At 42.1% G+C, this 14008-nt stretch overlaps 1 protein-coding gene across 1 annotated transcript; it reads right to left on the bottom strand.

Moving 5' to 3' along the window:
- Window positions 1-7391: 7391 nt before the first annotated feature.
- Window positions 7392-8708, bottom strand: LOC126562891 (dynein regulatory complex subunit 4). Its single transcript, XM_050219490.1, has one exon. It carries the CDS (start codon window positions 8691-8693, stop codon window positions 7392-7394), a length of 1302 nt encoding a protein of 433 aa, XP_050075447.1. The 5' UTR covers window positions 8694-8708.
- Window positions 8709-14008: the final 5300 nt, after the last annotated feature.

Raw genomic sequence — 14008 nt, 5'->3', positions numbered from 1 at the left:
TCTTGCTACCGACCTTTGCTAAACGGGTTGCAAAACAATCACACAAGAACAGGCAAACAATTTATGGGTGAATCATTTAATACATGATAAATCGAGGTTTCGACCGAGCGCCTGTTTTTACCATTCCCTCATTAAAGAGCATTAGAGGGGTCGAGCGGTACGAGGGGAAAGCGGAAAGATGGCGCATTGCGATGGTAATCAATTAAATTGTGTCCTCCGATAAAAGCTTTATCGGCGACACCAGCTTCTGCACCCGGCTACCACTTGGAAGCTCCATATATTGTGGTTAAAATGTATTGGAGTCACACACATACACACACATCTCAACAAATGATCTTCCATGCAGAAAAACATTCAATGCATTTCCGGGTCATCATCATCATCATCATCATCGGCTATAAATAAACACACACTTTATTATGTTCCGTTCGTGTGGAGCAAGGCTGTACGGGATGGGTTCTGGTATGAAAACGAAACAAAACCATGTCGGTGGCTATGTACCCGGTGCACCAAACTACACAATATATGATGAACAACCGGGGACAACCAAGAGACCAAATGGGTCAGCCCGTCACAGCGTCCCATTCTCACCCAAAATCCTCCCGAACCTCCCTCAAATAAATTGCCCCAACACGGCACCCCTTCCCATACTCATCATTTTCGTCATTTGTATTCGTTTACCATTCGAGAGCACCATGAATTATGAGGTGTCTCCTCACCGGCATGCCCCCCACCGCTAGCAATGGGTGGCGTTGATAGTGCGAACTCAATAAAGACACCACCGTCGTCACCCAGGATGGTGGTGGGTAGGAGACCGAGCGCGCGCGACGACCGAACGCCGGCCGCATGCACATTCGAGTGCACTTGATTGCGGGAACAATTTGGCATAATTAATGTCATGCACCAAATGTGCCGAGGGAAATAGGTTGGTTGGCTGCAAAAAGGCCGTCTCCCCCGCTCTGGATGGGTGCGGCGGGTACTCACTCACAGGCACGCTGAATGGAGATTCAATCGTCGGCAAAAGGCGAAAGTTGTAGAAATAAATTGAAAATTAATCAGTCGCTCTTGAAGCGGTTGGCGGAGGTGATTGGCACGGTGATGGACATTAAATTAGTTTCCGGAAAGTGTTTATGTTTTAATCATTCCTGAATCTCTTTTAATGAATGTGGAGTAAAGTGTAGAAATGCTGCTGGAATTGCGCTCTAGCGTAACCATGTGGATGCTAATAGTCAAGTAATAATTAACGTAATAGGTTCGAAATATAAGGAATAAGACTCATCAAAGATTGATGTAAGGAAACTTTTCCAAGAACGATCAAAGCATTATGGGAAGGAGGATGTTTAAAGCAACTTCTGTAAAAAATGGCATTAGAAGATGTATTTTGTGTAGAATTAAATTATGCTAAAAAGTGTTTGGGTACATTCTTGATGACAGATGATGTCCTGTGAAGACATGTTGCCGACAACATCGTTCGTTGTAGATTCTGGGAGCCTTCCTTACCAGCTCAGCCCTCCACTGCTTGAATGAATCTGAATTTCCTTCTTAATTCAGTTCATCACAACGTTATAATGAATGCTGTGCGTTACTATTGCATATGGTCTCCTTCTTCTTGACTTAATGAACTGCTAGGACACGCCTCAGTGTGATCCTGATAAGATTTCAACCGGAGCGTCTTTGTCGATTTCAAAAACCTAGAGCCCTCTGATGACGAGACCCTCTTAGCCGCGCTAAAGAGAAAGAAGCTCAGCAGAATGTTAGGACTCATATGTGTGGAACGGCAATAGAGGAGCTGTTACAATCAAAGGCTCTAAGAGCTGTACAATAATCTGATCATTATGTAGAGAATTAAAGTCACCAGGCTCACATAGACTGACCTGTAAAGTCCTTTTGGACCGTCCACATGGAGAGAAGAGGCGTGGTATTCCCAGGTGAAGTTCAGTTCTTCATCCTCAGATGAAGAAATGAAATTGATGAAATGAAATGAAAAGAAATGACCCCGGCAAAAAAACTTGGAAAATTAATTGGCCGACGGTGTCGATGATAGAGGATTTCTTGCAGCAGACCTAGACTGTGGAACAAGTGTTACCCCTCATAAGTAAGTCAGCACTGTGTATAAGGTGGTCTTGGCAGGTTTCATTGATGTGTTGTCCTCTGCATTGTTAAGGAAAATAACCTTAGCTCTAGGAATAATACAAAATCCTGCAATATCAACCAATTTAAATGTAGGGTGAGCGGATTTTTCTTACAAACTATTAAATTTAATTAAAGTTAGAGAAACAAAACACCCATCGACACGCTGACATGAGCTTTTAATTTTATTTTATGCAAACCAAAAAAGCAATAACCGCCCACCCAAAAAATACAAATCTTTTATAGCACCAATGTTACGCTGACTGCACGTACTTGTGAAAAGAAGTGAAACAGACCAATATCTACACTTCCCCTTCGGGATAAATCATGACACGACCGTCTGAATTGCGATCATTTACAATAACAGCACTTAATAAGAAGCAAGATAAAAAAAAAACCTAAAACCCACCCGAAAGCCAAACGGCACCATCACGGTTTCGAACACGAACATCGAGCTAAAGGCAGAACCGCACCATACCAACAAAATTAAATGCACACTCAGCAGCAGTAACGTTTGATACCGTTAGCAAATGCATTCTTCCACACGTTAGTTTCGCTTTTGTTCGGTACGAAGCACATAGTACGTGGTGTGTTGATTTTTCATTGCTCCATTTTGTAACCAGCAAAACTGGGACCTAGGAAGGAACGTTGGAACAAAAAAAATGATGAAGTAAATAAAAACTGAAACATGAAATCGAAAGCTAGTCTGGTTGTGTAAAAAAAAAAAAAAAAAAAAAAAAAAAACAAGGGGACGAGTGCACAAAAGTGCACACAAACACACATAAATACAGGAAAAACGGTACGCTTAAATCGACAACCATAGCACAACCCGGAACTTCTGCTTACCGTAAACGAGTTCAACCGGGCTGAAGATGCTGCAAAACATTGGCAGCCTACACCATGTCCTGGAAACTTACTTCCAGATGCTATTCATTTCATGGAACTCTCTCCGATCGTCCCTTTCAAAACCAAAACCAAGTGCATCTAGCTGGGAGAAAGAATGTTACTAAACTTGATGCCCCTTTTTCCTGTTTTCTTCCAAAAGGGCATTCCAAGCGTAGTGGACTGATGTTCAGTTTCGAGCTTGGTGCAGCTGCACCCAACGATTGCAACGGAAAGCTTACCTTCGATGGATGTTCTTCCTGATACGCGTGCTGCAGCCAATCTATCGAAAGCAGCGAAAGATGCATTCGCTTTAAACCTGCACCCAAGAACAACTTCTACCCCACAAGCGTACCTGATTTCCTCCATTCGCCCCTTCCTTTACCCCAGTTCAAACATTACTGACTTTCATTTCACCATTACGGGCCGGTTAGTGGGCTGCTTCTCGGCAACATTACTCACGCCAAGAAGGCACGATCTATCGACTTGGAAGTAACTGCTGCCCACAAACACCCCTTCCACCTCTTGTTGCCCTCGTGAAGGTGATAAGAGATTGAAAACTTTCCTAACCGTGCAAATAAACGCTCATTCCGGTTTATACGACCTTTAAAGGTTCTCGGCTCTCGGTTGAAAATGGAAAAGTTTTCCATCATCACGAGAGAAGCACGAGATTTGTCACAAAACTCTTTTCCTTGCCTCTAATTTAAGCTCTCTCCAAGTTTCCAGTATTTCTCTCTAATCCTCTCGATCAAGAAGAGCTTTTAAAATTTTCGATTGTTTTCCACCCCACGATTGTTCCCGGTTTTTCCCACTCGCATCCTCTTCCTTATCATCCCTCAAACGGAGCAAAACGGAAAAGTTAAATTAAATATGCCATCCGTAGCTCCTTCCAGTGAAGCGCACCATCAGTGCAATATTCTTCGGACGGATCAGCTTTTGTCTCTCTCTCCCCCCCCCCCCCGCTCCCCCCCCCCTCTTTTTTGTGTGCAGGAAACAAAAAGTAAAACACGTCTTCCAGTGCGAATTTGTAACCAAATTTGCATCTCCCAATTTTCCGGGTGAAATCGGATAGCGAAACTATCCCGCCAACTGCCGTTTTTCATGGTGCGCAATAATAGTTTGGTGGCAGGTTCAAATTAGCGTTTCGATTGCACAGTGTCCCTAGCTTATTTGTCTTTCAATTTTGGAACGAGATGGTTGGCAAGTTGAAGTTGAAGTTGAAGGTCCCATTCGCCAGCGGACACTGATAGTAGTAACACTTTATAGGGAAGGAAGTTTTTCGTCAATGATTGCGTGTTTTATTAGCTGAGGGCGATGAAGAGTATTGAAAAACTTGCGCGAGTGCTTGTCCGAGTGCGTTCTGTGTTTATTGTTGATAGGTTTTTGGTAAGGACACAACACATATTTACGATCGTTTATTTTTTCCAACATCTATCCTTGTTTTGTATGAACTTGTCTTAATATTATATTATAAGAATTCTTATAAATTTATAAAAGTCTTGTGGGAATGGTATTTATTGTGTTGCTTTTATACACAATCTATCAACCACTGTGTTTAAAGGAAATTTATATATTAAATGTAAAATATATTTCATGTGCAAAATGTACATAAATTTCCTTCTCTCGCTCTATTCTTCCTTTACACGGTGTTTATGCGATCAATGGCTTACCCTTTACACGTTGAACATCTGTTTGTGATTCAGGAGTGGCACTTAATACAAAGATACTTTTTGTGATCATTACATTCTGGACATGGTAAGACGAAACTCCTCCGAAATATCCGATTCGTCATGCCTAAAAGCCCTTTAATCTAGCCTGGAACGTCCTTTATTAGAATATGCCAGTGTTGTCTGGAATCGATCAGGCTGCTTGGTCTTGATTCTAATCGATCCGCCTCCTACCTTATTCGTTGCCAACTGCTTGAGCTTACTTCTTTGGAGGTTCGTCTCTCTGGGGCTCAAACTACTTTCATCGTCGATTTGCTACTAGGTTCTACCGATGCACCTTCCCTCTATGGTTCAACTTCTCTATATTTTCTTGTTCTCGCCCGTCACTGGCGCATCCTTCCAGTCACACACACATTAGTACTGACGATTCATTCCTTGTTTGTTTTCGCTTCGTTTAAATGCTTCCCTGACCTCTTCGAATTTTCCATGTTTTTTTCATCTTTCCGTTCTCGTCTTTCTTTCTTTAATCCCTTCCGATCTGTTATGTTTTTCCTTTCTTTTTTGTTGTTGGTTTTCGTTTACCTAACCCTTTTTCTAGTTATTTATGACATTCCATTGTGTTCCATGGCACGGTCGTGAAGCTCTCGTCACTCCTCTTTTGTCTTTTCTCTAATAATAATTATAATGCAGTTAAAAAGGAGAAAAAGCTACGCTATTAACTAAATGTCAATGTTAAATTTACTCCAGAAGAACTCGAACTGTACAATACTTTCTCAATCCCTCTATTAGCTTAACAAAGCGAAAAAAATCCATTCAATCTTATTACATTTTCCAGTTTATTATTTCATCCATGTTCGTAGAAACATTGGCTTAAAAAATTACAAAGAAGCTTCACTGAAATTGCGCTGTTTTTTTACACAGGGAACTTTCTTGATTAATCATTTTTACCACAGTTTAGATTCCTTCCAACTGCAATACATCTTCTTGAAAATGATACATCTCCCTAGTGACATCCAATATCCAATCATCTCCATGCCATTACTGATTCAGTGTACACATACGTGGAATACGAAGCCCACAATCTATGTTTACCATTAAGAACATATCGAAGGGATAATGCGATAATCTTCTTCGCACTCGATCGACAATCCATCCATCCATCCGACCATCCATTTCCATACACACACTCAGACCAACCACACACACAACACTCTACTCCAGTGCCATTCATCCAACAATCAATGTCGAGTATCATTACACCATTCCAGAAGCATCCACTCAACGCCGAAGATGTTTACTAACCCCCCACAAAGCCACGGAACAAGGTTTCGCACGTAGGTTACGCTTCCGTGTGCATCGCAACCACAATAAGCAAGGATTGATTTAATCACAAACAATCTCCTCAACCACAACGCAAACGCCATTGATGAGCACCTAGCGGACACAGATGTCACCATCTGGGAAATCGGGGGGCTTCACCGTGAACGGCCAGAAGACATCGCATTTTCCCCGTTGGTTTCGAGAAATGGGACAGTGCGCCCGGCCATTCGGTAGAATCCGCGATACGATGGTGATGATGAATAAATAAGCTGTTTCCGTCAGGCTGGAGCCTTCGGTGGCTTCATTTGCATAATTGATTCCAAAATAGATAAGCAATGTGATGGGCGCAATGGCGCTTGTCGTGCTTGTGAATACGCTGCTGTCTTCGCTAACGCTACCAAGGTAAGACGGTTGAAAAGGTTATGCGGTGTGCCATTACATCGACTATTGCAGTTAGTGAAGGTGCGTTTAAATTTATGTCGCTCTCAACAACATTGCGTTTTGCACCGAAGAATGGTCTATAATTAATTTTCAACGTAATTTAATACTTCCTTCAGTCAAGCCTTTTCTACGTTCAGTTAAGAAGTTATAAGCCGCTCAAAGTTTCTGCATAGAAAAGGCACAAGTCATCAAAGCTACTAATTATGAAATCATCCTAATAGGACATGATGGTCATGAGACCATCAACAACTCCAACATATAATGCATCATCCGAAAAAAGTCAAACGCACAATAGCCATTAGATTGTGGGTTACTGACACATAGCCACCAACGGCTTACGAGAAACTACTTTACGCTAGTCCTTTCCCCGAATGTGCTGTGAATAATCTATCCAAGCCGTACGCTTCCATCTCACTTGTTTGCATCTGGCTGACAGGGAATTACTACTTCTTTTCTCGCATAATCTCCACCGAGCAGAGTACACTCGAAGCAATCCGATCCGGGGGGCTCCGAAGCAAAGTGCGACAGGAAAATGGAATTACCGGTGTTCCTGGTAAGCGTCAGCCGCAAAAGCACAGAATCCTTCCCGCACCTACACAACCAACCAGGGCACAGGGAGTAAAATTAAACGACGTCCATAAATGATTCATAATGATGCGCCTGTAATAATTATCATTTGCATTTGTGCACACTCAACCACAGCGCGGTGTGTGCTACACGCTCGTACCGTAATTAGTGGTTTGGAGCGTCAAGATAAATGCTTTAAACTCGTCCACTGCTCAGTCGGCTTTCGTCGCAAAACTTAACCTGCCATCTATGTGCTTTAACGCAACCGTATCTTGTGTTATTTGCCAGAGTTTTCTTTAAAGAGTTGTGTGTAAAATTATGGGGGCTAAAAGATTCAAGGTAAGAGTGACACTAGATTTTAATAACGCATGCATTTTGAGGATCCTATTTTTCCTGCCGAAGGTTCGTTAGTTCCAGATCCTTCAGAGTGATGCCGTATTTTACCAGCTTACCCTCGATTAGCGACAGAAGATCATCATACATCTTACTCACTCGAGCTAGGTCGTACCGTAGTGCCTGAATTTTGTCATTCTTCTGCACCAGTAGCTTCTCGATTCGGACACTCAACGATTGAGGTTCAATGCCAGCCAACGATAGCACTTCACCAAGAATGGCTTCACGCTGCTCCGTCTGCTTCTCGATGTACTCCAGCTTGCGTTCCAGTAGTGAGTTTTTGAGTCCCGATTTCTGCTGCAATTCTAGCATCGATTTTTCAAACAATCGCTTCAACTGATCCCTCTCTTCTACCAGCATCTCACAGCGCATCTGCAACACGTCCTGCTCCAACTTCAAGCTGGACAGCTGCTTTTGGGTGCTATTCAAGCGTGTCTTCACCCGGTTCAGTGTGGCCTTATCCCGATCGTAGTACTGCAGCTTCTTGCGCAACTCCACCAGCTCGGCCTGGGAACTCTTGAGTGGCTCGGTCAGTCGCTTATTCTCCGCCATTACCTCACTGAAGCTCTTGAGATCCTTATCCGACTGTAGACGCATCTCCTCCATTTCCTCTTTCATACTGTTGATCAGTGCCAAATTGTTCTGGGTGATTGCATTGTAATAGCTCTTCATTTCCCGATATGCCTGCTCGTTCGTACTGATCAGCTCAGCGATCTGCCCATTCTTACGCTCCTCCACCTCCGATAGTTCCATTTCGTGGCGTACCTCAGCCTCCTCTTTGTAGCTTCCGAGACGCTGCTCAAACAGCTTCGTCATGGCTTCGATTTCTTCCTGAAACTTGGCACGCTCTACACTCAACAGCTCACTGTGCTTTAATTTTAGCTGCTGTATCTCTAGCTCAGTATTTTCTTCCTTCTCACGCAACAATCGCTTCAGGTCACGCTTGTCGTTCAGCAGTTCTCGCTCCTGTAGCGTATGATCTTCCTGAGCCATCTTGAGCTGCGTCATCATTTCCGCACGTAGCTCTCCAATGTGGGACTGATGTTCGTACTGCAGATGTTTCATCTCCTGCATCACATTCTTGGTGTCCTGATCGGCCAACTCTTGGGCTACCTCGACATCACGCTCCTTACCGCGGATGACAGCTTTCGCTTCTTCCAGCTGTTTGCGTGTAATTTCCCAGTATGTTCGCAACTTGTCACGTTCGAGCTGAAAGAAGTTGCGCTCCTCTCGCTCACGCTCCATCTCATTGCGGAGCTTGAGCGCGAACTGTTCCAGCTGCTCCCGGGACATACTGGATGTATCGACACCATCAATGACGGCTGTAAAATTAAGAGGAAAGCCACGTATGGTAAGCTTGTACGAAGAAGTTGATGAATGGTTAGAAGATACTCACTGCTTCCTTTTGCTTTCTTCGGACCCTGTTAGGAATAAGCATAATTAATTAAATAATGTTATAAAGCCAAGATTTCTGCAAACAACCTACACCAACCAGCAACGTACCATTTTCCTAGATTTCGTTCACGTCGATCCCAACACTTCACCACGTATCACTGTACTGGCGGTACAATTCAAACGCTAGCTACGGTTTCTCTATCTCTTCACGGTCAAACAGTCCGTTCCGCTTGGTCGAACACACCCAAACAAACGCTATCCGGAGTACGGAAGCCACAGACTGCACGGTATGTAGCTCATCTGACGAGGAACCTAAGTCAACAATTGTAGAAAATCGTAAGCGCACTGTATGTGTACGAAACATGTTTATAACTATTTTTTCTCTTTATCGTTTCCTTCGCTCCTTCGCAAATCGTATACCTTAATACCAAAAACCAAATATCCGCTCGAACCGCGCGCTAGACGGTGCTCCTATATCCGGTCGTTTGCTGGCTCACAACGGCAACGGAAGCAGAATTCGTCCGTAACGGAAGGGAGAACCAGTATCCGGAAAAACAGCCAGCAAAAGGTAACGAAACAAACGCAAAGCAAACGCATTTGAAGTACGTACGTTTTCGTGGCTCGATGCTTATTCACTTTCGATTGGCCCAAGGCGCTCTGCGTTTATTTCATACAAACAGTGCCGCAGACAGCAACGCACCGTTGCCATGGAGGCGCACTACAAGGTAGCTGCTGTTTGTCGACCGTTCGATGGTGTTTTGAATTTATCTCGTTGCCACACGTTTGCGCGTTATTTGCTGTTTATGGCACAAGATTGAGCGCTGAAGAATTGTGTTCGTGTAGATAGAAATTTAAAAAATGGTCACTATTAATGGCAAAACTTTGACGGCACAAGCCTCGAGTGGTATTGACTTAACTATTAATGGTTCTCTTATGTTTAGTTTAACTCATAGCTCAAGATAGTCAAGTTAGTCCTGCCGTACGGGGAGACAGTATGACCGGGTTTGGATACCCAGTCCTGTCGAGTAAAGACAGACGAAGCTACCATTTCTGCCATCGGACCAAACCTAATCAAATCAAGATATCAGAGGGGACAGTCCTCACTACGGCGGTTCGGATGGAATTTGAACCCGGGTCTTGCAGTGTGAAGACCGGCGCCGTTGTCGCCGACACCCACCGGACCGCCCCAATTGATTATTATTGATTATTGCTTTTTATAAAATGGATATTTCAAAGTTTAACTTACTCTTAAAATATTATAATGGATTTTAGATAGTTTAACTTACTCTTGTAATATCAAATCAATTCCTTTTCTGAACATTACCTGCAATTGAATTAAAGTGCTCGCTTAGAAACTGTCGATAATAGTTTCAGGATAGTTATTCAATTTTAATTAAACAAGAAACTACAAAAACAGCTAACAGTCAGCAGTATGAGACACCGATCGAAACAAGAAACCATCAAATCTAGAAACAAATCCCTACACACCAACGTGTTCCAATTCATTTAGAACAGAACCACTTCCGGCGATATCCATTTGGGTCGCTCGATAGCATTCCGTTTAATGCATGACGATGCATGATTGAATCCAAATGCACGACACAATATTGAACTGAGCATTCGATTCCACATCGGCTTATGGTGCACCCACTTCCCCCATTCCAACCGTTTTGCGAATATCCCGGACACTGTTGCGTCGGGAAATTGGGGTTAACCTATATCTTCCTACCGGGGTCCGAATGCATTACCCGTGCTCAGGAAAATTAAATTTTGCCGAGGTACCTCAAATGGGGAAAGCCGTTTCCGGGAAGAAACGGGCCCCCAGTACCTCGTGACTCTTTCACTCAGTTTCGCTCAAAGCTTTCACAACAGATTAGAGACCGGGCCGTGCGAAAAATTCACTTCCAATCAGTGTGCCTCGCCCCGATCATACTTGCCTTGTGCGAAATGTGGACTGGAAATCGTTTGTTCCTCGCCGATAGGTTCTACCATTGCTCCAGTGTCTGGTCCATCTGCTAGACACACCTGAGCTTGTGTTGAGAGGTATGGTTCTCGTGCCTTGTCTAGTTCTACATTCAATTTGAGTTTTACGGATCAATGCACTTACACTGACGAAGGTTCGGTTATTCTACGGTCAGTTCTTTCAATTGGACCAGACAGACAGGGGGAGGCGTTGAAAGGTAACAAGGTATTCGTCCGGTCTCTACACACAGAGTCCCGTACACCGCTAGAGCTTATGCTAAGAGTTTGTTCGAACAATTTCCTATTAAAAGCGAACACTTCTCCTAGCCTTCCTGAGAAAACCATTTTTATCGACTGCTTCCAGACATGGTTTGTCCGAAAAATAGCACCTTGCTTCTGCCTTCGGTCCCATTCCGAACGTTGCTTTTTTGCGCTCGGACAACTTTGAGATGCACTTTGGGTGGGTGTGTTTTTTCACCTCACGTGAAACAGCTGCTTAAGTGGAATTTTGCTAAGAAGATGTGTTTTCTCCGTTCGTTCGTTGTTTCAGCAATTTGTGATGAATTGTGAAGCATGACCACATCGAACGATCAGTAGCAACATTTGTTATGATTAGATTTTCTTGAAGAGATTTTTACTTTGAATTTTACCAGAATTAATTTAAGTTTGGTTCGTAATACGTAGTATAAAAATATTTTTCGTAAGTATAATGTGAATAGCAAAACGGCCAGGCCGTTCTTACAAAAAAATATATATATAATGTAAAGTTAAAATATATACAGGAATCTTAGAGCAAATGGAGCAAATAATGATATAGAACTTTTATGAACTATCTTTAACTTTCTAGAAGCCTAAAAGCATGAAAAGAAGTTTCATTTTTCTGCCCTTTATTGAATTTCAATAAAATTTAGTGCGCCTACATGTAGGCAGTGCAGTTATCGTTGAAATCCAATGGTTGAAGAGCATGTATAGAAGCATTTAAGAAGTTTTGAAAATTCTTAAAATGAAATGAGGTTTTAATACATTTTCGAGATAAATATTGAGCTCTGTTTAAAACGGATTGTAACTTTTTTCATATTTATCTTGAATATTTTTCCATCTATTGGAATTTTTGCCCAATGAAGACGAATTATTGTGACTGTTTGTAGGCTTATGGAATTATCTTGCTAACATGTTGTTTTGCATAAAACCAGCATTATCACTCTGTTCGATTTTTATTTGGTGCATTCCAGTTATGTTCAAATTTTTGTCAATTAAAAAAATTGGGTTGATACTAGAGCTTTGTGTAACAACAAAAAAGTCTAAATATCGTCTTCATCCTCTCACATCTCACTTGAAACTACTGCAACTGATTTAATGTTAGTGAAACAGTGAACATTTAATCCTTTGCGTAAACTACCAATTAGGAACTAGAGTTTGACATTCTACAAATTTCATCTCGAACGCAGGATTTACTAATCAGCTCATGTGTAAAATCGATTAGAAAGTATGATCATGGTAGAATCTCTCTGTCACATCCACTCAAGAAACCGATAAATTACAGGCAAAGGCCTCCAAAAGATACAACCTTCGTCAAGTAAAATACGACGATTAGACGTATCAAAGCACTTAACTCATCGTATTCTACGAAATATTAGATAAGCTACAACAACAACATGCGGTTTACTGGCAGCTTGAGAAACCAGAAGAACACACATGGGCTTCGTAAGTACTGTTCCTGGAGAAAATGGTTGAGAGCTATTTCGAAGTATTGTATAAGAACTAACCTTTCGCTGCAGCCGTACTCGGCACTAAATCATATACCACTTATACTGAATTGTTCTCTTACCTTTCAGCAGAGGTTGTCAATTTTCGAAGAAAACTCTGGATAGCAGCTTTATAGGCTTTAAAAGTATAGCAGGTTTTACAATCTTTAAAATCTAGAAAATTGTTAACTCCCATACGAAATGTATGGCCTAAGCGGGAAGGCGATCATAGATGCATAAGGTATCAATAAAAAAAAATCGAAAAAAAATGTTTAAAATCAATTTGAAAATTTTAGTTTGCACGAAATGGTGAAAAACCAATTTATTTAGGTATTATATAAATATTAAATCAGTACGACTTCTCGCTCCAAAGCATTCACTAATGAATAACGAAGGAAAAGGAGGGATAAACTTGCCTAGATTGACGGCCTTGGACAATAGTGTTAAACAAAGAGCCATTACTTTTAACGAGACCCCTAGCAAGCATTCTTAAATTTGAAGAATTTAAAAACCCAATTCATTTCCGTACATAACGCTAACGTTCAATCTAATCTCATCAGCAAAACTTTGAACCCTACCGAACCATTTGCTAAACACTTTTCCCCAAAAAGCCATCACTCCGTTCACTTGTTTGTGGCTTGTCTCCTGCAGAACGCAATCGTTCGGGTCCAGTGCATCGGACGCTATTGCTATTGAAACGCTTACAACCACAACCTTCTACCCATTCCGTTTTTTACCAAAATAAAAAAACTCTCAAACCGCACCATGTGTGCAAAAACGTATAAGATTTTACGTAAAACTAGTGACGGGCTCCGAAAACCACTTTTCCCAACAGCAAAAACCACAACATTGTGTACGGTACCGCTTGGGTCACAATACTTTTCCTGGGGAAGTGCATTGCACCACGTACATGCAGCACCGTATGCAGGATAATAACCACAATCTTCGTACGCAAAGACCATGCTGTCGTTAAGATTGTGATCTAATTTTTAAGCAGTTTCGACGCTAGGAAAAATTGTGTCCACGTGACTAAACGAGCTCTGTGGTGGTAAAATCATATTAGTAAACGGAGGGGTAATTTGGTGGCATTTTCGTAGACTTTAACTTTTATTTATAGTACGAATGTAAAACCATTCACTAATTCCAATCCTAACGCGTAACTGCTTCACTTCCGTCGGTGCCATTTTTGACACGCTGTTTTGACCTTACCCGAGATTAAATGTTAATTAATTCCATCGTTGAAATCACACCTTTCCAATGAGGTGTTCTTAGAAGCAGGATTACACACCAACACGCTCACGGTGGTTACAATTTGCCTTCATTAGGTCTCTTCCGGCAACGGAACGGAGTGTGTTTGTGTCTATAATTCATATCATCTCCCAGGGCCCGATAGGCTTAGTAGGGTTTGCTGTTTGCCATGACAAATCGTAATCTTAGGATTACGCATCGAACAACTTCACCATTCAGCGTTACGATGACGTACGATTGCTGTTGTGGTTGAGAGTT

The sequence above is a fragment of the Anopheles maculipalpis genome, chromosome 3RL, assembly GCF_943734695.1.
Source record: "Anopheles maculipalpis chromosome 3RL, idAnoMacuDA_375_x, whole genome shotgun sequence".
In the NCBI taxonomy this organism is placed as follows: domain Eukaryota; kingdom Metazoa; phylum Arthropoda; class Insecta; order Diptera; family Culicidae; genus Anopheles; species Anopheles maculipalpis.
The sequence above is the reverse complement of the archived record's forward strand: the minus strand, read 5'-3'. Positions and strand labels throughout refer to the sequence as shown.

Bases quoted from the DNA above. Each gene is read 5' to 3' on its own strand.
- LOC126562891 (XM_050219490.1), bottom strand. From the start codon at position 8,693: ATGTCCCGGGAGCAGCTGGAACAGTTCGCGCTCAAGCTCCGCAATGAG.